At 39.7% G+C, this 25,804-nt stretch overlaps 1 protein-coding gene across 2 annotated transcripts in view; it reads left to right on the top strand.

Moving 5' to 3' along the window:
- Window positions 1-1,637: 1,637 nt before the first annotated feature.
- Window positions 1,638-25,804, top strand: part of Sf3b1 (splicing factor 3b subunit 1) — a 40,646-nt gene continuing 16,479 nt past the window's right edge. The window contains exons 1-9 of one of the 2 annotated variants that reach the window (XM_051190213.1): window positions 1,638-1,805; window positions 12,280-12,446; window positions 14,965-15,069; window positions 15,333-15,447; window positions 17,270-17,349; window positions 19,255-19,425; window positions 22,968-23,205; window positions 24,385-24,597; window positions 24,783-24,904. In XM_051190213.1, the coding sequence (XP_051046170.1) occupies window positions 1,778-1,805; window positions 12,280-12,446; window positions 14,965-15,069; window positions 15,333-15,447; window positions 17,270-17,349; window positions 19,255-19,425; window positions 22,968-23,205; window positions 24,385-24,597; window positions 24,783-24,904 (1,239 nt within the window). In that variant the 5' untranslated portion in view covers window positions 1,638-1,777. Of the gene's footprint in view, window positions 1,806-12,279; window positions 12,447-14,964; window positions 15,070-15,332; window positions 15,448-15,797; window positions 16,959-17,269; window positions 17,350-19,254; window positions 19,426-22,967; window positions 23,206-24,384; window positions 24,598-24,782; window positions 24,905-25,804 lie in introns of those variants that run through there. The other variant, XM_051190214.1, reaches the window with a different exon arrangement.

The following is a 25,804-nucleotide window of genomic DNA, read 5'->3' as shown; positions in this document are numbered from 1 at the left end:
AATAGAAACGAGGCTGCAAATTAACTATTTAGGCAGATGGAATTATTTTACATTTATATACGCCAGTGGTACTTTTTCCAATAGTTGTTACCTGGGGTCATCTTGCCCTCCTGGGAGAATTATGCTTTTCTCCTGAAAAGAACTGGGGGCTTTTCTGCAGACCAGAACTTAATGTTGCTTGAGACCCCATGTTGTGCTGCCACCTTGAGTTGCCTGTTAGAGACATGTCTTTTGATATGGTGGTGGACCTAATGGCTGGTGGATACTGGTGAACAAACATTGATGTCATAAGGCCAGCCAGGTTAGCATACTACTTATCTTTGGGGTATTTTGGAGGCAACATTTCTTAGCTAAATTCTACTTTGTGTGATTTAATGTCTCCTAAGGAAATTTATTGGTAAATAAATAACATCAATTCTACTACTTTGGATTTCTTCTATACTAAATCATTTTAATAATTACATGAAGGAAACATTGCTTGAAAAACTACTCATGTATCTACAAGCCTTATTGTGAGGCCTTCAACAAGCTTTTCCTAGGCAGTTTCTCTTTTTCTTTAAAACAAACAAACAAACAAAGCAAAACAAAATTTGCCTTTAATTCTAGCACTCAGGAGGCAGAGGCAGGTGGATCTCTGTGAGTTCCAGGCCAGCCTGGTCTACAAAGTGAGTTCTGGAAAGCCAGGGCTACACAGAGAAACCCTATCTAGGAAAAAAAAAATGAAGCAAGCAAACAAAACCATATACATTTCTATGTTGGGTGTTTAAGTGTTTTGCCTGCATTCTTGCAGTGCCCATAGAGGCCAGATAAGGGCATCAGATACCTTGGAACTAGAGTTACAGTTGTGAGAAGCTGTGTGGGTGCTGAGAATTGAATCTGGGTCCTCTGAAGAGCAACCAGTCCTTAGCCTTTGGGTCATCTGTCTGACCTCTCCTAGACAGTTTCTAAAGGCGTGTCTCTTGTATTTCCCACTGTCTGGAATCCGGAAGGTTTTTTTTTAAAAAATTTAGTTTATTTATTTTTCCCTCGAGATAGGGTCTCTCAGTGTAGCCCTGGCTGTCCTGGAATTTGCTCTGGCCTCGAATTTAAGAGATCTGTTGATTTAAAGGTGTGCAACAGCCACCAGCCACCACACACAGCTAATTTACTGTTTGTGTCCATGCCCCAGGCCAAGTTTTACAGCAATCTGACCCCTAAGTATTCAACCTTCCAGAGTCAAGTGGGAACCAGCCTTCTTTTTGTTGCTTTTTTTTTTCTTGAGGGGGGCAGGGAGGGAAGCCCAGGCTGTCTTCACACTGGATCTTGAACTCTGGATCTTTCTGTCTCACCTCTGGCCCCAGCGTTTGTTAACTGACTCAGTATAATCCATTTTCTTTTTCTTTCTTGTTTGGGCTTTTCTACACCGGGTTTCTGGCTTTCCCGGAACTCGCTTTGTAGACCAGATTGGCCTCGAAGTCACAGAGATCCCTGCCTCCCGAACGCTGGGATTAAAGGCGTGCGCCACCGTCCCTGGGTAGAGGATGTCTCCGTTCTATTCCGATCTCTTAAGAATTCAGCGCTCGCTATTTAAGGAAGCCGCCGGGAGGCGGCTCTGGCCCCTCCCACTCCCATCATGCCCCTCGCGGTTCCATCCAGGTGGCAGTTGAATTGCGTGCCATAGTGCGGCGCGCGTTCCCGGGTGCGCACGCCTAGAGCGCAGCTGCTCTGTTTGTGCGTGGCGGCGGCGAGCGGAAGTCCTTGGGAGCGCCAGTTCCGCCTGTGTGTTCGAGTGGACAAAATGGCGAAGATCGCCAAGACTCACGAAGGTAAGCGTCCTGGGCCTCCCCACGCGCGTCCTCGGCTGCCAGCCAGCCGCGACCCGCTCTCCTGGCTCTCGGCGACTTCGCGTGGCCTCTCTGGTCTCGGCCGAGGCCGCGCGGCGGAGCCTGCTCGGCTCCTGGACGCAGGCCGCTGCCCGCGTAATGGCGTCCTCTCGCACTCCGGGACCGGCGCTTTGTTCCGCGCTGGCTGCCGGTGTTTCCGAGTTTTCTTGTCCTGACCCGAGGGCCTCCCTCGAGCGCCTGGCTCTGGACGACCCCGGCAGAGGGAGCGGGGAGGCGGGCGTGGGAGGGAAGTCGCCGCCGCCCGCTTGGGCGCTGTCGTTGCACCTGGGAAGCCCGGAGTGACGGCAGCCGCTTTCCGGCTGCTCGTAACGGAGTCGGCTCCGACCGACGCAGGCCTGTTACTCCAGCCGCGGTGCTGCAGGCGTCTCCAGGCGCCGAGGTTGTGTTGTGGTGGGTCGGGCATAACATGTTGTGGTAGCCGACTCCTGGAACCACTTTAGTGTTGTTCTTTGAGGGACTGATTGTTAGAGAACACACAGACGGGAGAGAGAAGGAAAGGCGGGTTTTATCAGTTGCCTAAGCGTTCAGGGCAGTTGAAGATTTTACGGTGTACAGAGGAAACACAACTAGAAACATCGGAAGCAGACCGGATTCCTTATATAAGAAAGTAACAGGGAGGCAGGAAGGAATTGGCAGTGTATGAAGTTGAGGCCCCGTGTCTTGGTTCCTGGCTTTACATACCAACATTTACGCCCACAACATGGCTTCTAAGAGCCACTAAACACATCCTTTCTGAGCGTGTGGTCCGATATTAGAGGTAAGAAACTAAGGGTATCGGAAATTTGACAGTTTAATAGGGAAACAGATGTGTGAGTCTTAGTTCTTACAAAACCAAAGGAGTGTGTACAGAGAAGTAAAGCCCAGTACTTTCTGAGAAGCTTGGTAACGGAGCCATTAATTTATGTTTTAGTTATTTTTGAGAGGTGGTGACGCGGCGCTGATCTAAATGGATCAGTCAGTCTTAAATTAGGGGAGGACGTCTGAGCCCGAGGGAACATCTTGTAACGAGGCAGTGAGTCGTGAAAGATGTGAATGAATCCTTGCTGTGGTAGAAAGAGAAGGAGTAAGGAGGAGATTCGGAGATGAATCTAGAGAGTCAATAGCACCAAGAGGTGATACAGTTGGGTCTTATTGAGGAACTGAAAGTACCAACACTTTTTAAAGCCAGAAATGTTCCGGCCCTATTTTGTCTTTATAAGCTTGAAAGTATAACATGTGTTTTTGTTTTCTTTCTTTTTTGAGATGGTCTCACTGTGTGTCCTTTGTTGCCCCGGAACTTACTATGTAGATAAGACTGGCCTCGATTTCAAAGAGATGCATCCACCTTCCTCTGCTTCCTAAGGGCTGGGTTAAAAGGCTGCCTGTGCTATCCTGCCCACCTAATCCAACACTTTAAATCCAGAAGTGTTTTGGTCTTACTCTTTTACCCTTAGACTTTCTCAGACGCTGTTTGCAAAATAATTAGAAAATTTAAGAATGTTTTTGTTCTGTCAGAGTAGGTCGTTTATTCTATTTTTTTCATTCTGGGGACCAATGAGTTGTACTTACAGAGCATGGAGTGAGGGGGAAGGGTGTAACTGATGGGAGCATGATTGACCCCAAAGCAGCCAGCTCCACTGGAAAGTTTTTACAATCCATGATGGCTTCCTCATAGGTGCTTAGATGGAGTACCATCCCCTAATGTTATTTATTTATGGATATTTTGTATTTGATTGTTGGCTTATTGTTGTCTTTTACATAGGTAGCATACCTCTATTTAAATAAATATGAAGTTTTTGTTTTGCTTTCTCATTGTAGAAGCCCAGCTAAGCTTGTTGGTTGATTGTATAGCCCATTTGCAAAAGTTGCTATTTTGTTTCATCACTGAATTAAGTGCTGGGTGGTTGTGGCACACACCTTTAATCCCAGCACTGGGGAGGCGGAGACAGGCGGGTCTTTGTGAGTTCCAGACCAGCCTGGTCTACAAGAGCTAGTTCCAGGACAGCCTCCAAAGCCACAGAGAAACCCTGTTTCAAAACCAAAACAAAACAAAAACAAGACAAAACAAACAAAAAAATAAGGTACTGTATGTCCTGTTAGGTACAAGTCAAAAGGTGCTAAGTGTCGTCCCCCCTACCCCCAGCAAACACACACATCCTGGTCTCTCTGTGTAGACCTATCTGTCTTGGAACAGCTTTCTGTAGACCAGGTTGACCTTGAACTCACAGAGATCCACCGACTTCTGCTTCCCAAATGCTGGAATTGAAAGATGTATACCACACTTCTGGGCAGGGTGATACCTTTTTAGTAGAACTGTATACAGCATTTGCATGGCCTCTTGCTCCCTTACAACATTTGTTTGTTTTTTTTTTTTTTTTGGACTTGGCTTCCCTGTGAAGCACTGGCTGTCCAGGAACTGTAGTCCAGGCTGGTCTTCAACCCAGAGATCTGCCTGCCTCTGCCTCCTGGGTGCTGGCATTAAAGGCGTGCATTACCACAGCCTGGTTTAAGCCATTTTTATAGCATAGAGCAAAATTGCTTTTCCTGAGGGGTATAGTCCTCAGTAAAAGTATTTTTATTGTCTTAGAATAGTTGTCTTGGGCGGGGAGTGCTTTTTTGAGACAAGGCTCATCTGTGTAGCCTTGGCTGTCCTGGTCTCTGCCTCCAGAGTGCTGGATTAAAGGCGTCCTGCCTGCACTACCGAAAGCGGTTTTTTTTCCCCCTTTTTGTACAGGGTTTTTCTTTGTAGCCCTGACTGTCCTGGAACTCACTCTGTAGATCAGGCTAGCCTTGGATTTTTGTTTTTTTTGAGACAAATTCACTTTCTATGTAGTTCTGGCTATCCAGGAATTCTTTTGGTAGACTACACTTGCCTCTGCTTCCCAAGTACTGAGATCAAAGGTATGCACCACCATTCCTGACTAAAATAGTCTTTTTGAAAGTTTTTACACTTACATTTGCTTTGTAGAGTTCAGAGGATAACTTTAAAGAGTCTGTTACCTCTTTCCATGATGTAGATTCTGGGAACTGAATTCAAGGCTTGTCATGAAGCACCCTTTATATTAAAGTATTTTTTCCTCTAGTATTGTTGTGCACAGGAATTATGAATGATTGATAGCTCTAATGTCTGGTCCATAATAGGTATTAAAGTGTTAAATTAACATTTATTTGGTAGAGTAACATATGTTAGAGTTAGTTTAAGGAAAAGGTCTCTTGTAGTTCAAGCAGACCTTGACTCCTGACTTTCTGCCTTTTAAGTAAGCGTGTGAATGTATACCCACGGTTTTATGGGAAAGTGTCACATAAACAGGATCATTTTTATTTTAACTTTTCTTTATATTTATTGTGTGCTTATATATTCTTGCCTCTGTGTTCATGTAGAAGTCAGGGAACACCTTGAGATTAATTGAAGAGGTCATTGTCAGGCTTGCTGCAAGTGCCTTTAGCTGCTCAGCCATCTTTCAGGACTTCTCTTTTGTTTTAAAATGAAATTATTGTGTACCTCTGACTGGTTGGTTACTCACTTTATATTTTTGTTTGTTTTGCTTTTCTGCTTTTGAGACAGAGTTTTTCTGTGTAACCCTGGCTGTCATGGAACTTTGGTATGCAGCTCATCGAGATCTGATTGCCTCTGCCTCCCGAGTGCTGGCATTAATAAAGGCATTGCCCAGCCTCACTTTGTATCTTAAACTGGCCTCAAATTTGGAGGAAGTCTTTGGCCCCTGGAATGCTGGGAGTTTTGACATGTACCACACTATACCTTTGATTTCTCTTTCTCTCAAAGCTGGGGATTAATCCTCAGGCTTCTTTAGTTTCTGTTATAGAAGCCTTTGCCATTGGATTATACTCCCTACTCTGAAAAAGGCTACTTTAAAACTCAGTTTTGTTATATCTGTTTGGTCAGGCAGGTAGGAAATAGCTTATTGTTTCACAAATGTTCTATGTGGAGAGAAGTGACTTTAGCATCAGATTTGGAAGGTTTTTAAACACTACAAGATGTGATTTTGTTTTCCCAGTGAGTGTAGAATAAAGTTCCATCTTCCTTCCCCCAAGTAACAAATTACTATTTGTGTATGTGTGTGTATGCATCCATGCAAAGTATGCCTGTGTGTTATATATGCATGTGTGGGTACTCTGACCTGTGCACATAAGCATGTGCTCATGGAGGTCAAAGGAGGCAGTTGGATTTATTCCTTTGAGACATTATTTTACTGAACTTAGCTATCCTGGTTGCCACCAATCCCTAACATCCATCTCCCTTCTCAGCAGTGGAGTTACGGATGTGCATGACTATGCCAGTCTTTTTAACATGGTTTTAGGGGATTTGAACCTAGGTCCTAGGCAAGCTTTTTTTTTTTTTTTTTTTTTTTTTTTTGGAAACAGGATTTTTCTGTGTAGCTTTGGAGGCTGTCCTGGAACTAGATGTGTAGACCTGAACTCACAGAGATCCTCCTGCCTCTGCTTCTGCCTCTAGGGTACTGGTATTAAAGGCAGGTGCCACTACCACCTGGCTTCTTTTCTCTTTTTAATTTATTTTTTACATTTTAATCCTAGTTCTCCCTCCTCTCCTCCCATCCCCCTCATCCCACCTCCCATCTGCTCCTCAGAGAGCGGAAGTAGGCAAGCATTCTTACTGGTTGAGCCATCTCTCCATCCCTCAGGTGACTTGTGTGTGCTTTTAAAAAAATTATTTTTATTTTATGTGCATTGATGTTTTGCCTGCATGTATGTTTCTGTGTGAGGGTGTCATATCTTAGAGTTACAGTTTTGAGCTGCCATGTGGGAATTGGTGTTGGGAATTGAACCTTGGTTGTATTCTGCAACCACTGAGCTCAGATGACTTGTGTTTTAAGAAAGTCATTGGGTACTTTTATTGGAGGCAGTCATTCTTAGGTTATTGGAGTGATTGAGAATGGGACTTGGATTTGAATTTACTGGAGTAACTTATTTTTTAATAATAATGGTTTCCATAATTTTAAGCATTTCTTCGTGTCTTGTTTATTTTTAAAGTAATGATTACCACTTGAATCTTGGTAAATAACTTTTCATATGCAAATAGATTATGGTTGTGTCTTCTTTCTATGGAAGTGTTCTCCATCCTTAGTGTTTTTTGTTGTTTTTTTGTTTTGCCTTTTTTTCTTTTTGGTTTGAAGGGTCTCTGTCATTGCCCAGGTTGACTTCAGGCCTGCTGTGTAGCTGAGTTTGTCCTTGGATTCCTCTTCCTCTTGCCTCTCAGGAGTGCTCCTGTTTCATATATGTACCATCATGTCTCATTTCTCAGGCTATTGATTCCCGTTATTGAACCGAACTGAAGACTTTTCTTGTCACATATTTTTTTCAAACATTTCTCTCTGTATGTCGCCCAAGGTGACCTTGAATTTTCTTATTTTTGTCTTTTGTCACATGGTTTCACTTGGTGGTCTTTGCTGGCCTGGAATTAATTACAAAGACTAGGCTGGCTTTGAACTAATAAAGGTCCTCCTGGCTGTCTCTTCAGTGCTGGAACTAAAGGCATGTGCCACTACCACAAATGGCTGACCTTGAACTTTTAAGTCTTTTTTTTTTTTTTTGCATTCTAGGCAACTGAGCAATATACCCATACTGCTTTTCAAACATTTCTTCTAGAATCATCCATCTCTCATATCCTCTAATCAATCTGATAATTATTATTTTTAAAACATTTATATTTTATGTGCTTGTGTTATGTTTCTGTGTGTGTATGTACAGGCATGTTCAGCCATAAAGTCAAAGAAGGGTGTTCAGTTCTAAAATTGACATGGGTGCTTGGAATTGGACTCTGGTCCTCTGGAAGAGTAGCAAGAGTTCTTAACTGCTGAGCCATCTTTAGTTCCCCAACTGATTATTTTCTTACTTGATCAGTATGCTTTGTGCTTTCCGTGGTTGAAAGATAAGAACTAGACTTAGTCACACCAAGTTTAGGCATTTCTGCATTAAATTGTGTAGTCACGAGTGAGCACAGTATTGTTTCCTGTCTAGCAATTTTGAGATACTGCTGACTTTGGCAAAATATGGGAGAGATCTTGGCTTAAACAAAAGTTTCACATAGTACTATGTTCTGCCTCTAATTTCTTACTTTATGCATTTACGTTTGTGGATATATGCATGAGTTTTGTATGTGAGTGCAGTGCCTTTGGAGGCCAGAAGAGGGATAATATACTCTGGAACTAGAAGACAGGCATTGTGATTGACCCGGTATAAATGCTGGGAATATCCACAGCAGGAGCAGTGCCTCTACTCCTCTCGCTAATTTCTTGAATTAGAAAATTAGAGTATAAGAAGTCTCTGTTTTGTTTGAGTAAATGGCTGAAAAAGAGATACTTTGATGTAATGTTTTCCTATGGTTGCTAGTAAAAATAAAAAGTTAAACTTGTATAATGATTTTGAGTTTCTGTAGAATTAATTACTTGGGAATTCATTAATCCTGTGGTATTTAGTAAAAATTCATTATTACATTATCTTTTGAAATTTTGTTTTACTAGGCACTCCTAGTGCACCTTTAATCCCATCACTTGGAAGGCAGGCAGGTGGACCTCTGGATTTGAGGCCAGCTTGGTCTACATAGTAAGTTCCAGGACAGCCAGGGCGACATAATAAAATAAAACCCTGTGTAAATCACCCCATCCGATTAGTTTTTTTTTTTTTTTTTTTTTTTTTTTTTTTTTTTTGGTTTGTTTGTTTGCCTGCTTGTATGTTTCTGTATGCCTAGTGCCAGAGGAGGCCAGAAGAGTGTTTCAGATTCCCTGGTTCTGGAGTTAAGTCATGAGCTGCCGTGTGGGTTAGAAATCAAACTTCCATAGGATAGAAGAGCAGCCAGTGCTCTTTACTACTGAGCCATCTCTTTACCCTAACACTTTTATTCACTTATTCATTTTTTTTTGGAGACACTACGTATCTCTGATTGTTCTGGGGCTCATAGAGATCCTTCTGCCTCTGCCTCCAGAGTGCTGGGATTAATAAAGGCATGTATCACCATGTCTGCTAAAATGTACACTTGATGTGTTGGGACCTTGGTTAAAGAAAAGGCTGAGATGAGAGTTTGTTTGCAGAGTAAAGGAGCTTATTATGGAGCTTTAAAATTTGAGAAGTTCTTGCCTTACCAGTTGCTTCCTGCTGGAAGAAACTAGCCATCACAGATCAGAGCAGAAGAGGCCAGTGAATCAGTTATGGTAGTGGATACCTTTAATTTTAGCATTTGGTTAGCCACAAAGTACATGGAGAGACTATCTCAAAAAAAGAAAAAAAAAAAAAAAGTGACATTAACATCTGAGAGCCCTCTGTCCTCCTAAAGCAGTCCAAGTTAACAATGAAGAGGAAGCATCAAGGATGGGATGCTGCTAGCTGTACTCAGCAGTAGCTCAGCCATAGAAAAATGCACAGAAGGGTAGAATTTCTCTCCACAACAACAACAAAATCATCTTGTTGGGGTTTTATTTAGTTGAATGATGTTTCTTTGTACTTCATTGGAGAAAACCTAGACTTTAGATATATAAAAAAATTCTTTTGGGTTTTCGAGACAAGGTTTCTCTGGTTTTTTTAGAGGCTGTTCTGGAACCAGGCTGGTCTCAAACTTACAGTTCTGTCTGCCTTTGCCTCTGGAGTGCTGGGATTAAAAGGGTGTGCCACCACCGCCTGGCTTAAAAAAAATTCTTAATGTTTAGAAAAATGTCATCACCAAGTAGAAGCCAGTCAACTAGGAAAAGTGGTGGTAGTGGACCCTATCTCTTAATTACAGTGCCCTGGAGACTGAGGTAGGATGATTGCCGGGAGTTTGAGGTCAGCCTGCATAATATTCTAAGACTTTGTCTCAAAAAGTTAAAAAATATGGCTGGGTGGCGGCAGTGGTGGCACACGCCTGTAATCCCAGCACTCAGGAGGCAGAGGCAGGCTGATCTCTGTGTTTAAGGCCAGCCTGGTCTACAGAGCTCCAGGACAGACTCCAAAAGCTACAGAGAAGCTGTCTTGAAAGCAAGCAAGCAAGCAAACAAACAAACAAAAAACTGAAGAAAAGAAATAAAAAAAACCACATATATTAGCACAAGGGACTTGAATTGTAAAAGTAAAGGGGTCAGGCGAAAGTTTTCTGTGTGTTTGTTAATAACTGAGCTCCTGAGCTCTTAAAGGAGGTTCTCTTTGAGTTCCTGTACGTGTGAGGGTCAGAGTGCCATTCTTTTACAGGTGTATCAGGTCATTTTGATTGAGGTGCCCATCATATTACACTGATGATGTAGAAGAGCAATCACAAGCTATTTAGCTGGTCTCATTCGCTCTGATCTGTTTTCTTTCAGAGTCCTGATGGAAGTGGTGTTTGTGATTCCTCTAAAAGCTTAAATCAGGCCACATGCATCTTTGATTCTAGCACTCAATATACAGAGGCAGGCCAAACTCTGAGTTCAAGGACAGCCAAGGAGGACTCTGTCTCAAAGTTACACCTTCCTCAAGGAAAAGCAATCAGCAACAACAAAGCCCAAACATAAATCAACTAAGATGGTTCTGCTGGAAACCCTAGTATTTGTGATGCAAGGAAAAAGGAGGGTTTCTCACAAGTCGAGACCAGCCTGTGTTCATAGTAAATTCCAGTTCAGCCAAGGGTTACAGAGTGAGACCTATCTCAAAACATACACACAAAAGCAAAAAACGAAAGAACTTGTCACCCAACTAGGCGTTAGTTGCTTATTATAAGAGAGAAAAGCCTTAAATATTTCAGAAAAGAGCACTTACATGTTAACCAGGTCTCCTAACTACTATGAGGTCTGTTAGTATTCCTCTGGGAATAAACAGTGCCAGATACCTGGTAAACAGTGGGTAAATAGAGATTTAATTTTTTTTTCCTAAGCACTCTCTACCATTCTCCCTCCCTCTCCTCTCCCCACTTCATCTTTTTGTCTTCTTTTTTTGTGAAGACAGGGTCTCTCCATACCCTGGCTGTCTTGGGATTCAGCATGTTGACTTGGCTGCTGGCCCTGCACTCATAGAGGTCCACTTTCTCAGTGTTGTACCATCCTGCTTGGCTCTTGTTGCTTTTTTTCAATTTCTTGTGTCTGCCCTTTTCTTTATTACTGGGAAAGGGGCACAGATATTCTTTGAACTACATAAAACCACATGCCTCAGAGAATATAATTTTTCTTAGCTGGTTTTCAGTGAGGTTGGGCAAATAATATGATAATTTGTACCTGTCTTTTAATCCCTGTAACTAGTAAAGCAGGATCTTTCTGTCCATAGACTGTAAGACCCATCTATAAACTCTACCCAAGCTAGTCTTAAAATATGATGTAGCCAAAGATGGCCTTGAATTCCTGTCTCTTCTGGGTTTCTGGGGTTACAAATTGGGAGGTACTATTTATGTTTATACAGTGCTGGGGAGTTTCATTTGAATACACCCAATTAATATGTATTGAGAAGAAATAAAGAGTGCTGGCCATGCTAAGTCACACATGTAATCTTAACAGTAGGACTTTGATTAATGGAACTTGTGTAAAAAAAGCTAGATGAGTAAAAAATTAGATGTGTAAAAGTGGATGTGTAACTCATACTGCAAAATGGGAAATAAAGATAGGAGAATTGGCTGGAAGGTTTCGGGCCACCTGACGTGGAGTCCACTGAACAGTTGAGAAACAGAGGACCTGAACTGGGAAGTAGGAGATGGCTCACCAATGGGTGTGTTACCTGCTGGGCCTTTTCACTGGCCCCACTTTGTCCAGTTTAATGCTATTTTATACTTGATCTTAGCCAAAAGGCAAAAGTGATTCCTAGTGTTGCTTTTATATTGCTGATGGTGGGTTTTATTTTATGTTTTAATACATGAGGCTGGGTTTCAGATTGAGGACCTTAGACAATGCTCAGCAAATGATGCATCACTGAATTATGTCTTTAGATCAGTTCTGGTAGTGGCAAGTTTAAATAATTGTGAGTATAGCCTTGATTCCTGATCAACAACAACAGTTTAATTTTTCTGGCTGGCAGAGATGGCTCACGAAGTCACTTGCACATAAGCTTAGTGACCTCAGTTTGATCCCTGGAACCATGTAAAGGTAGGAGAGAACTGAGTTATCTGACCTCTACACATACATGTTCCACACATACTAATAATAAATACATATTTTAAGGAGCTTAAATTTTTCATTTGGGGGGAGGTTTAGAATTGATTAATTTTGATAACCCATTCTAATGGTTAGGGTAAGTTGTAGTTGATGACGTAGTAAATCAGATTTTTGGGTTTCTGTTTTCTGTTGAGGTAAGGAGATGAAATATATGTGTAGATGACCATAGTGTAGCTTTTTCAACCTCTTGGTGAACTTACTTAAGCTTTCTATTTTTAAGGTTATTTTGATAAGATTTAGTAAGGAGATGTATTCTATTGAGAGCTCTTTGGAATGTGAAATTGTATTCTTTCTTACAGATATTGAAGCACAGATTCGAGAAATTCAAGGCAAGAAGGCAGCTCTTGATGAAGCTCAAGGAGTGGGCCTTGATTCCACAGGTTATTATGACCAAGAAATTTATGGTGGAAGTGATAGCAGATTTGCTGGATATGTGACATCAATTGCTGCAACTGAACTTGAAGATGTAAGTTGTAAGGGGTTTTTTTTCTGTTTGTGTTCCATGGTTAAAAGGAGAGAGGCTCCCTGCACCCCTAATATGTAATCCTAGCTGACCTGGTACTGGATATGTAGACCATGCTTGGCCTCAAACTCTGTCTTGTCTTCTAGGAGCTGGGACTAAAGGTGGTTTACTCCCTGGTTTTTGATAGTTTTTCAAGATCTGCCTATTTTTGCCTCTTGAATGCTGGAGTCCTTACCATGCCCTCAGATATTTTCTGAAGTGCTTAGTTTGGATTTATTTTATTCTATCCTATTTATCTATTCTATTCATTTATTTATTTGGAGACATGCCCTGGCAGTCCTGTAATGCATTCTGTAGATGATGCTGGCTTCAAACTCAGATCCTCCTGCATTTGCCTCCCGAGTTCTGGGATTAAGGGTGCATACATACCACCATGACCAACTCAGTTTTGAATTTTAGGTGGAGAATGTAGCTGAATTATTGTTACAGGATATATATATATATATATATATATATATATATATATATATATAAAGCATTTTGAAATCATTTTCTGATACAAATTCTTGTTACCTAATCCTGCCTTTTGTACCCTGTGAAAAAAGTGACTTGATTATAAATAGCCATTTTTCTGTTACTTGTTCATAATTCACACCCATTTTTTGTTGGGCCTTGCTCATTCTAAACAAGTACTTTACCACTGGGATACCCAGCCTTCAAAATACGAATTTTATTGTTTTGAGACAGGGTTTCCTTTATATGTCAGTCCTGGTGCTGGGATTATAGACATATGCCACTATACTTAGCTTTGGTTGGTTGGTTGGTGGTTGCTTCCTTCCTTCCTTCCTTCCTCCCTTCCTCCCTTCCTTCATCCCTTCATCTATTTATACAGTATTCTGTCTTCATGTATGCTTGCAGGCCAGAAGAGGGCACCAGATTTCATTACAGATAGTTGTGAGCCACCATGTAGTTGCTGGGAATTGAACTCAGAACCTCTGGAAGAGCTGCCAGTGCTTTTAACCTATGTGCCATTTCTCCAGCCCCAGTTTTTTTCTTGATCTGTTGTATTTGTTTCAGTTTTTAAAAGCACATACATTGTTTCTTTTATTCTTTGGGAATTTCATACTTGGTTTACAATGTACTTTGATCTTATTCACAGTTTACTCTTTGCCCAATTCTTCCCAGACTCACCTCATTCCCTCCCAACTTTGTTTTCTCTTTTTAAAATATAACATGTTGAATCTATTTTATGCTGCTCCTATACTCATGAGTGTAGAGCCACCATCCACTGGAGCATGGCAGCCTACCAGGGGCCACACCCTTAAATGATCTTGTGCCGGCAACACCACCTTCTGGGAGGTGTTGAGTTCAGCAGCTCTCTGTCATGTATAGAAGATACTGTTTTGCTCCTATCCTCCTCAAATTGGCTCTCTTCTGTGATGGTTCCTGAACTTTGAGGGTAATGTGTGACACAGGTGTTCCATTTGGGCTGAACAAAATAGAACATCAAAGCAACATAGCTTTTTTTTTTTTTTTTAAATACCATCTCAATCATTCAAATTTGGTGAAATAGCTGTTTTGTCAGTTTTTGCATGGTTACAATTAGACAAAATTTGTACAGAGTATCAAACTTGATGATGATATTTTTCTTTTTTTGAGAGACAGATCTCACTGTATAACTTTAGCTGGCCTGACTATGTAGACCAAGTGCTGGGATTAAATATGTGCCCCCCCCCATGCCTGGCTCAAACTGGTTGTTTTTATAAAATTCACTGGCACTTTAACCCCTTGATAGAAAGGTGTTTATGTGACTATCCCAAAGATGAAATGCTAGAGGCTGATCAGAGACTGGTGTTTGTAGAGGGTGTCCCCCCCATCCTCTGTGTACATGTATTTTGAGACAGGGTCTTGATATTTTAGTTCACCATTGACCTTAAACTTAGCATCTTTCAGTTTGCTAGGATTAGAAATTAAGTGTTGGCACTATCACAATTGTTCCTAGTACTCTTTTACCTAGTAGAGGAAGACAGTGATGGTTGTATATTGTAGAAGAAACAAGTAATTTTATTTTTAAAGTAGAATTTATGAGTAAGATCTTCTTGAGAGTTAGGTACACACTTTTTTTTTTTTTTGTTTTTTTTTTTTTTTTTTTTTCAAGACAGGATTTCTCTGTATTGCTTTGGAGCCTGTCCTGGAACTAGCTCTGTAGACCATGCTGGCCTCGAACTCAGGCCTGCCTCTGCCTCCTGAGTGCTGGGACTAAAGGCGTGCACCACCAATGCCAGGCAAGAGAGTTAGGTACACTTTGTAATAGAAAAGATGCAGTATATATTGGCTGTGTAAACATACTGTTAAGGAAGTCAATACATTTGATAGCAGTTACTGTTTACATGTTCCTGTGGCTAAATAAATCCAAGAGTTTAAAGTAAACCTGTGGTGGTTTCCAAATTACAAATTTTGTCATGTTAATTTTTATATTCTGACATTTTGTTTGTGACTTTTTGGGGATGTTACATTGCAGGATGACGATGACTACTCATCATCTACAAGTTTGCTTGGTCAGAAGAAGCCTGGGTATCATGCCCCTGTGGCATTGCTTAATGATATACCACAGTCAACAGAACAGGTAACTTTAAAATTTATTCAGTTTACAAAAAGGGAGTGAGTTTCTGTGGAAGCACAGAAATTTCAGCAGTCAGTTCTGAGAATGTTTTCAGAGAAGAGCTGACTTGGGAGAGTCAGAAGTAACTGTAAAGGTGATCATTATATGAAGTATTGACTTTTGTAAACTGATGAGGCATATGCACAAACAATGGCTTATTTCTTTGTCTATGGGGAGGGTTGGTTATGTAATAGAGTGAGTATTAAACAAGACATGCCTTTTTCCAGTATGATCCATTTGCTGAGCATCGTCCTCCAAAGATTGCAGACCGTGAAGATGAATACAAAAAGCATAGGCGGACCATGATAATTTCCCCAGAACGTCTTGATCCTTTTGCAGATGGTAATTTCTTTCCCACTTTTCTATAAGTATTCAGAAATTTATTTTAATTAAGTTGTCTTTAGCCCTTTGATTTTTTTTTGGCATGCTTAAGAATTTGCTTTTCGTTTTTTAAAGACCCCCTTATAGATTTGTATAGATTTGGTTGAAGTCACAGATGCCATATTCTTCATTTTTATAATGCAAGTTTTCTTTCCAGGTAGAAGGACAAGAAAATAATGAGCCAATGCCATAGAAACGCAAAGGGTTAAAGGTTTTTCTTTTACTTTTGTTTTGGGTACTCTTTGTATACTTGGAACAAATGTTTTTCTGCTCAAAATACTTTCAAATTATTGCAAGTTTTCATTCCAAATTTTGGAATTTGGTTTGGATTGTTACTTTTGAGAAACTGTTTCTCACACTAGAGTTCCCCTCTTTGTAGCTTAGTAAATGCACCTACTTTGCTCTATGCAAATTTGTAGTAAAAAATGAAAGTTATACAAAGAAAGATTTTGGTGTTTTTAATAGTTGGAGTCTTGTTTTGCTAATTGTAGTGTGAAAGGGGCATAGTGAGCCTGATGGAATTTTCCTCGGGTGAGTGAGTGAGTCCCACCATCAAAACTAAGTGCCTGTTTTTAAAAATAGATTCTGCTGCAGGTTTACAAACTAGACTTTCAGCCTGCATGAATTAATAGGGATATTCTTTTCTTTACTTGCATAATTGTAATTGATTTAAACATGTATGTCAGAATTCACAGGCCCATACTAACTGTCCTTAATTTCTTTCCTACAGCAGTACTGCTATATGCCAGTCCTGTCTGCATTCTTAAGGGTGCAGTTCAACACATCCTCTCTAGATTATGGTGAAAAAGTATTCCAAAGGAAGTCTTATCAGAGCTAGTGTCAGAAAGAATGACACTACCAATTGGGCATGATCATCAGCGTAGGAGATGTCTTAGAATTTTATTATTTTGTCCTAAATTTTAATGCTATACTACTTGTATAGCTAATTATCACATTTTAAAAGCATAGTGTGCCTTTGTTGATCTTATTATATACTGTTGGGCTTCTTTAAGATACTTTGCAGTTTGAAAAGCAAATACTGAACTTTAACCAAGAGACTAACACATCTCTTTGTACACGACTTTTCTTTTGTGTGCATTGTAATAACTGGTAGAAATAATATATCTTAAGTAATATGTTTCCAGTTGTAATTTTACTTTTTAAGAAATAGAATTATATTTTGGGTCAAGAGAAAAAACTTTAAAAAAAAAAGCATGAAGCCCTTTTTAGTAATGTGACATGAGAGTAAGATTGTAGGTATATTAGATTTTCTAAGTTACAACTGTTTAGATCACTGTATGAAGAACATATGTAGTCAGTTACTGTAGTTAGGATTTTAACAGCTTGCAACAGGTAATGTTTTGAATATAAATATCTTTCCAAAGTGTTACTAATGGTAAAGAGATAATTTTCTAGGCTTCTATTCTGCTGCTTGAAGTCAGAACTGCTGATGGAGACAAAGGCACGAAAGTGTACGTATTCCGGATTAGCAACCCAGGAACCCATCACTTCTGAAGACTCTAAACTGTGCTGTCATTTTGCTTTATATATGCATTAAAATAATTGTTTTAAACTGCTGTAGATATGTTTGTGTTCAAACAGGTTAAATTGATCAGCAAACTCAATAAAAAGTAAGATGTATAATTATCAAAGTTTTCCACCAAAAAATAAATTAAATGATTACGAAATATCATATATGATATTAGAGCAGGGCAGAGAAATCAGTTGAACCTAATACCCTTTATTTATTGTACTCTTGTCCTGTTGCTGTTCTTTTCTGCAGGAGGGAAGACCCCTGACCCTAAAATGAACGCCAGAACTTACATGGATGTTATGCGAGAACAGCATTTGACTAAGGAAGAGGTATGAACTCACTTCTATGTATAATGGTTGTGAAATAATGTAAGAAAGTTTGAGAGAATTTTATATTGTTCACGGCAATATCCCTTTTCCCCCCCTTGAGATAGGGCTTCTCTGTATATCCTTGGTTGTCCTGGAACTCACTCTGTAGACTAGGCTGGTATTGAGCTTACAGAGATCCATCTGCCTTGGATTAAAGTGCTGAGATTAAAGGTGTGTGCCACCACCAAGCATTGTTTGTTTGTTTTTCTTACTTATTAATTTTCTTTCTTTATCTTATTTTGTTTTTTTGAGGCATAGTTTTTCTGTGCGGCCTTGGCTGTCCTGGAACTTCCATCTATAGACCAATTTTGCCTGGGACTCCATCTGCCTTTGCCTCCTGAGAGCTGGGGTGCTAGGAATAAAGGCATGTGCCACCACTGCCCAGCAATTTTTTTAAAGATGGTCGGTCTCATTATGTAGTCCTGGCTGGCCTAAAACTCAGATCTTCCTGCTTCTGCCTCTCAAGTGCTGGAATTAAAGGTCTGAACAACCATGATTAGACCGTACTATTTTAGTTGTTGAAATTAAGTTTAAAAAATTAGCCCAGAATTGTATTACCTTTAAAACTTGATATTTTGATTTTCTAGAGCTCTTTGGTCTCCTGTGTGCCTGCATGCTCAAGGATGTGTGTGGGGAGATTAGTGTACCTCAGGGAGCTAGTGGTCCATTAGTTCTTAAAAGTCCCTACTGCAGATTTGGTTTGGCTGTAGATAGAGAATTCTGAGTGATCCTTTTGGCTTAGAGAATTCTGTGTTATCACAGGTGCAGTGATGGGAAGCTAGACCTCAACTGTTTTTCTTGTATTTTTCCCTTTTTTTTGGTTTTCAATACATTTATTTGTGTGTATATAATTATGCCATGCTATATGCCATGGTGTGTGCATGTAGAGACCAGATGACAACTGGCAGGAGTCAGTTCTGTTCTTCCAAGTGAATTCCAGACACTAAACATAGGTATCAGGCTTGGTGACGATTGCTTTTACCAGCTGAGACATCTTGCCATCCCTGATCCTATCTATTCTTTTTTTGATTGTTTTTTGAAGTTGGGTCTTTATCTAGCTCAGGTTAACCTAGAACTCACTCTAGCTCTGTAGTCACAGGCTAGTCTCTTAACTTGCCAGAATCTTCCTACCTCAGCCAACTGAGGATTAAAGGTACACACCACAGTGACTGGCTAGGTTTGTCTCAATTACTTCTGTATCTTTATTAATAATGTAATTAAGTAAAGTTTGTTAGGTGAATTAAGAGAGATGAGACTTCGTTTTAAAATAAAAGAATAAATAAAATACATTTATTATGACACTAAGTTGTTTTACTTTTTTTGTTCTTTTTTGTTTTTGAGACAAGAATCTTTGTATGTATTCCTCGCTGTCATAGGACTCACTCATTGGTCTTGAATTCAAAGCAATATTCCCACTACCCCGACTTATTTTTTGTGTCTTTGAGTTTTTAAAATTTTCAGTTGCATACTTTTCAATTCTCTGCTGTTAAACTACAGATTTTTACAGTAAGAAGATGAGCTTCACTAGCTTCAAAGTATAGGCTGTTAAAATTTGAGAGTTGCTAATATACTGTTTAGGAACACAGACAATGCCTTAGAACTACAAATACATAATAGCAAAGAGAAGGAGAGATACCAGAACTAGGAACAGAAAACAAAGTGAGTAGACTACTAACTAGCTCACTAAATACAAATGAGTATATTAGTGGCATAAAAACTTAACTGAAAGAATTCCTTTCTTTCCCATTTTCTGATGCTCAGAATTAATAGGATTTCAGGCATGCTTGGCAGGGATAAACTACCTGTGAGTTCTTCCTAATGAAATGATGTGAAAGATAAGTGTTCTGCTCTTTCTAATGTTTTCAGAGAGAAATTAGGCAACAACTAGCAGAAAAAGCTAAAGCTGGAGAACTAAAAGTCGTCAATGGAGCGGCAGCATCTCAGCCCCCCTCAAAACGCAAACGACGCTGGGATCAAACAGCTGACCAGACTCCTGGTGCCACTCCTAAAAAGCTATCAAGTTGGGATCAGGCAGAGGTAAGTTTTTATTTTTATTACTATTTTTATATTTTTCTCTATGAAGTGTGTATTTGGGTTTCTAAAACAAGTTACCATTGACTAAGTGGCTTATAAGAACAAGTTTGTTTACTCAGTTATAGAGGTTCAAAGTCACAGATCTTAACAGCTAGCAGAAGTTTTCTCAGTCTTACAATCTTATAGGGATTCTATTTTCTTGTCCTTTTGATCTCATTTAACCTTGAGCACTACCAACCTCCAGTGCAGTCAACATCAGGGGTTAAAGCCTCAATACCTGAGCAGGGCATTGTTCATTTCATAGGTTGACTATTTTTGAAGTTTACTTTAATTTTATTTATTTATATTTTGTTTATTTATTTTGAGACAAGGTTTTGCCTTGTAGCCCTGGCATAGGCCAGGGTAGCATCAAGCTCTGAGATTCACCTGCCAGGTGCTGGGACTAAAGGTGTGCATCATGCCACCGAATATTAATTTTTAAAAAAATATTATGTATATAGTGGTTTGCCTGAAAGTATAACTGAATGCCAGAAGAGGGCACCAGGTTTCATTGTAGATGGTTGAGAGCCACAATGTAGTTGCTGGGAATTGAACTCAGGACCTCTGGAAGAGCAGCCAGTGCTCTTAACCTCTGAGCCATCTCTCCAACCCCTGTAATATATTTTAACCTATTATATGTTAAGTCATGGAGATTGAGTACAATATAGTAGTCATCTTAATTTTCTTTTTTGATAAGCCTTTGGCCATGTTGATAATTGGGTGGTAGCACTATTATTTTCTTGGCTAGCTTATACTCTTGATCTTTCTCTTTCTCTTTCTGGTTTTTCCAGATAGCCCTGTCTATCCTGAAACTTGCTCTGTAGAGCAGGTTGGCCTTGACTCAGAGATCCTCCTGTCTCTGCCTCTAGGGTGCTGGGATTAAAGGTGTGTGCCGACATCACTTGACAAAGTCAGTGGTTGTTTTTTTTCAAGACAGGGCTTCTCTGTGAAAAAGTCTTAGCTGTCCTGGAATTTACTCTGTAGACCAGGCTGGCCTTGAACTCACAGAGACTAACCTGCCTCTGCCTCTTTAAGTCCTGGGATTAAAGGTGTGTATCACCACTGCCCCACTACAGTCAGTGTTTTTAACTGCTGAGATTTTTTTGGCCCACCTTTCCTTTAAGATAGGGTTAGATAGGTTGGCATTGTGTATCCCTGGCTTGCCTTAAACTTGTTATTTAGACCAGGCTGGCTTTGAACATACATATGTTCAGGTAACCATAGAGGTCAGGAGATGGTATGAGGTCCATTGGAATTGGAGTTACACATTGTGAGCCTCCAGTGTGAGTGGTAGGAACTGAACTCAGGTTCTCTGCAAGAACAGTTAAGCAATCTTAACTGCTGAGCCATCGTCAGCTGATTAAATGTGTCTTTATTTGGCTCATTTATGGAAATTAGAATGTATGACAGGAGAATTCATAGTTCCACTTTTTTTCTTTGGATAGGAAGAACAAATTAAGATTGTGAATAATTCATTTTCATTACTTACCTTATCCAGGGTTTTTTCCATCCAGAACAACAGTCTTGTTTAGCAGAGTGTGGTGGTGTATCCTTATAATTAATTCACTAGGGAGGGTGAGGCAGGATTGTGACTTCCAAGCCAGTTTCTGGAATACCTTGTCTCAGAAAACAAAATGTTCCCCCACTACCACCATCATCCCCTGCTATCACAGTATATTTTGAGCTGTTCTGTACTCTTGGATATTACTTAAATCCACCTCTGGTCTTTTTGTTCCCACTGATCTTGGCAGCTTCACAGTAGGTAAAGGCATTTGTTGCCAACCCCAATAGCCTGAATTCCATACATAGGATTCACATAGTAGAAAGAGACAACAGACTCATGGGTTATCCTTTGATATCCACACTTGCTCAGTGGCATGTGTATACATGTGTGTACTCAGACATACATACATATAAATATTTTAATAAATTAAAAAAAAGATGAGGCCTTACTAGATGTAGCTCTGCATTGCCTGAAACAACATAAACCAGGTTGGCTTTGAACTCACAGATTTACTTTCCTCTGGCTTATAATATGTTATAAAAGTATTTCTTTACAGTATGCGGATTCTTTCTTTCTCAGAGGTTCTATGTCTCAAAGATCCAGTTTGGGAAACATTGATTTAAATTAGATCTGAAAGTCTTCATTGGAGATGTAGATAGACAGACTTTGAATTTCCTAAAGCCACAGAGTTCTTAGTAGTGTATTTTAAGATGGATTTTGTTTGGTTTGAAGATGATTATAATAGCCTTGCTTTCAGTTTTGAATGAATTAAGTATACAGCATATAAGAGGAAGAGAAAGCTACTCAGCTTCCATTCTAAATGACTGTTTTAATTGTAAAATTTTTAGGTCTGATTAATTTCGAGATGTGGTTTTTATTTACAAGTTTTTTTTTATACCAAAAATAATTTTTGAAAGAAAATAAAAGAACAGTAGCAAATAGTAGATAGATAGGTGCAGCAGATAAGTAAAAAACTTCATTGAGTCAGGGTTTTATAATATCCAGAAGAGACAGCTGAGTGGCCCAAATAAGAGAACAATTCAAAGTAAAAATCACCAGTCAAGGACAGACCAACATCTAGCAGGTATCAGCTGGTCAGATAGAGACAGTTAGCTCAGGTCCTCAAGTAGCTTTTCCTCCATGGATGCCTTTTCTTCTCTGCTGTAGTGCAGACAGGTTTTTATCATGTGGCAAACAGTAGCTGACATTTGTCGAAATAATTTACCTTTTAGCTGTTCTGAAGAACAGTGCTTTTGCTAGGCTAATCATAAGCCTTTAATCCCAGCAGAGAGAGGCAGATCTCTGAGTTCTGAGGCCAGCCTGGTATACAGGCTTCAAAACTACAGAGAAACCCTATTTCAGAAAAAAGAAAAAAAAAGTGCTGCCCCCCCCTTTTGTTCTTTTGCTCTTCTTCCCCGTCTTCTGTGGTAGTAAGAGGGTGTCTTCCAGGAAGTGTCTTGGAAGCAGCTTGGGTCTGAAATGGGGGTTGGCTAACTCCTCTTTCAGAGTCAGCTTTTTAACAAACTTGGGCAGCATTTGGCAAATTACCAGTACAGTATATATTCACAAAACTTATGTTGGTGCCTTTTTAGAAAATTGTTTATTTATGTGCTTCATTTTGTCTGTTTGTATTTCTGTGTGAGGATGTTGAATTTCCTGGAACTGGAGTTAAAGTTGTGAGCTGCTATGTGGATGCTGGGAATTGAATCTAGGTCCTTTGGAAGAGCAACCAGTGTGCTCTTAACTGTTGAGATGTCTTACAGCACTGTGTTTTATGATTTAGTGTAGGGCTTTTTTTTTCGTTCTAAATGAAAGGTTTATGTTGGTTTTGATCATGAGCATTTATTAAAAAAAAAAAACCAAGAAGCAAAGTAATAGTCTACTTTAACTTTTAATTGAGTATAGGAAACAACTAAAAGATTTGTTTTTTGTTCAACAAATTTTCTAGTTATTTTTCTAAGATATATAGGTATGTAAAATAAAAATTTTCTGCTTTGTTAAGACCCCTGGACACACCCCTTCTTTAAGATGGGATGAGACACCAGGTCGGGCAAAAGGAAGTGAAACTCCTGGAGCAACCCCAGGTTCAAAAATATGGGATCCTACACCTAGTCATACCCCTGCGGGAGCTGCTACTCCTGGACGAGGTGATACACCAGGCCACGCAACCCCAGGACATGGTGGTGCAACTTCCAGCGCTCGCAAAAACAGATGGGATGAGACCCCTAAAACAGAAAGAGGTAGGCACTTTAGTGGTATGTAGATGAGTGTTTGGATGAAGTGTTGTGTTTCAGGCTGACATCTGTACTTTCTAGTATAAATATAAATACAATATAAATTCCTGTGTAACTAATCAGCTTCTGTGGGGGTGTGACAGGTTGACTCTTGAAGTCTGAACCCACAGAGTATATAAAACGGTCTTTTCTCTTACTGCTTGTCTCAGTATTCAAGCTTAAATCCATACAAAAATCTTTTCCTAATAAACTTCCAACTTTGGGCTGGTGACATGGCTCAGTGGTAAAGGTGCTTACCACTAACCACGCCTGATGACAGGGCTTTGATCCCTGGGATCCACATGATAGAAGGAGAGCCTCAGCTCCACAGGTAACCTTGGACCTCCATGTGTACATCACGGCATGTGTTCCCAGCATTCACAGTAAATATGTAAACAGAATAAACTTCAACTTTGATTAAGTTAAAATAAAGAACTTAGCAATTCTTTCCCTTTTGAAGAGGCTGAAGATTTTAGGAAGAACCATATAAGATGAATTTTATATTTTTAAGAAATAAAAAGATGATAATTGTGTGGGTTTTTTGTTGTTGTTTTTAAACTTTACCACCTTGCTAGCCCTCTTCAGCCTCCTGTGTATTTGTGTGTTTTAGTATACCAGTTTTGATCATTTTTTTAAAGGACACAATTTAGTGGCTTTAAACATTCGCACAGTGTTGTATATATGACTTTTTTTTTTCAGTGACCCAAACAAACTGCATCCTTTAAACAATGCTTCTCTTTTCCTTACCACCTTCTGTCTCCTGCTAGCCTGTATTTTATGTTGTGTTAGAAATTTTCCTAAAGCTAGTGTTTGATGTATAGTGAGAATAGTTGGAACATGGCTTAAGATAAACAGTGGTTGGTTCCATACTGTGATCGTGTGGATGAAAAAGTTTTTTTTTTTTTTTCCTTTTGGTTTGTTTCTCATTAGTTGCTATGTGTTGTGTGCCTTTGTAATCAGTGGAAAGGAAACCCAGAGACACTAAACAAAACCTTTAAATATATCTTGTTTTTTTTTTTTTTTTTTTTTTAATATATCTTGTTTTTTGGAATACCTTCCTTTTGAACTTAATCATATTGAATGTGGGGGAAACTCGTATTTTAAAAATGGTTGATAGTGTGATCTCACTGGCCTCTGTCTTTGAAGATACTCCTGGGCATGGAAGCGGATGGGCTGAGACTCCTCGAACAGATAGAGGTGGAGACTCCATTGGTGAAACACCGACTCCTGGAGCAAGTAAAAGAAAGTCTCGTTGGGACGAAACACCGGCTAGTCAGATGGGTGGAAGCACTCCTGTTCTGACTCCAGGAAAAACACCAATTGGTACACCAGCCATGAACATGGCTACCCCCACTCCAGGTACAAACTCACTGGAAAGTCATTCTTTCTCTTGTAACTGTTTTAATATTTGCTGGCTTTTCTGGGTGCTATTATTAAGAGTAAGAATATAAAATTATTTTGATTTGCATTTTTCATATAAAAACAATCAGGTAAGGGCCTATGTCTTACATTGTGGATCATGTAAAATTTTCCTGTTTTGGTAGGTCATATAATGAGCATGACTCCTGAACAGCTTCAGGCTTGGCGGTGGGAGAGAGAAATTGATGAGCGAAATCGTCCACTTTCTGATGAAGAATTAGATGCTATGTTCCCAGAAGGATATAAGGTACTGGTGATAAATATATGGTGAATATGTTGGTATTTAGGATATGAGTTTTAAACATTTGTTTTTTTTTTTAAAAAATATGCCTGCAAATTTGCATTGGCCTTGCCCAAATTTACTAATTCCTCTTTAAAAAAAAAAAAGAAAAAAAAAAAAAAGGCACTACTAAATGTATTTCAGTTGAAAAAAGTAAGTAATAGAGATGAAATGCGTAACATGCACTTTTTATTATTTTCCTAGCTGTGGTGGTGCCTGCCTTTAATTGAAGTGATCGATGGGAGCCAGAGACAGGCGGATCTCTGAGTTTGAGGCCATTTTGGTCCAGATAACAAGTTCCAGGCCAGCCAAGGCTATATAGAGAGACCCTGTCTTCAAATCCCCCTTCCCAAATATTTTATTTTGGGAACTAGAGAAGTGACTCAGTGCTAAGGAACATGTATTGCTCTTACAGGAGCCTGTAGTTCCCAACCCGTATCAAGGGGCTCACAATGACCTGTGAATCTCATGAGAATTCTGTGCCTTCTGTTGGCCTTCTCAGGCACTGTATATACTCAAGTGTACAAACTTAAATCCAGGCAAACAGATACACACAAATTAAAACATTTTTTAAAGTATTATTTTTAATTATATGTTTGAGTGTACATATGTATAATACATGTGAGTACAGGTGTCTGCAGAAGCCAGTGTAATTCCTCCATTGCAATTACAGGTGGTTGTGAATTGCCCAACATGGATCTGAGTTTTGAACTCTGGTGCTCATGATTTGAGGTTCAGATGTTCTAAATCACTGAGCCATTTTTCTATTATGTGCTTTATTATATTTTGAGACTGTATAACCATGGCAAGCCTAGAACTTGAGATCTAGACCAGGCTGACCTTAAATTCAGAGATCTGTCTAAAAGG

This window comes from Phodopus roborovskii, unplaced genomic scaffold (assembly GCF_943737965.1).
Source record: "Phodopus roborovskii unplaced genomic scaffold, PHOROB, whole genome shotgun sequence".
NCBI lineage: Eukaryota > Metazoa > Chordata > Mammalia > Rodentia > Cricetidae > Phodopus > Phodopus roborovskii.
This window is presented reverse-complemented; position numbering and strand designations above follow the sequence as displayed.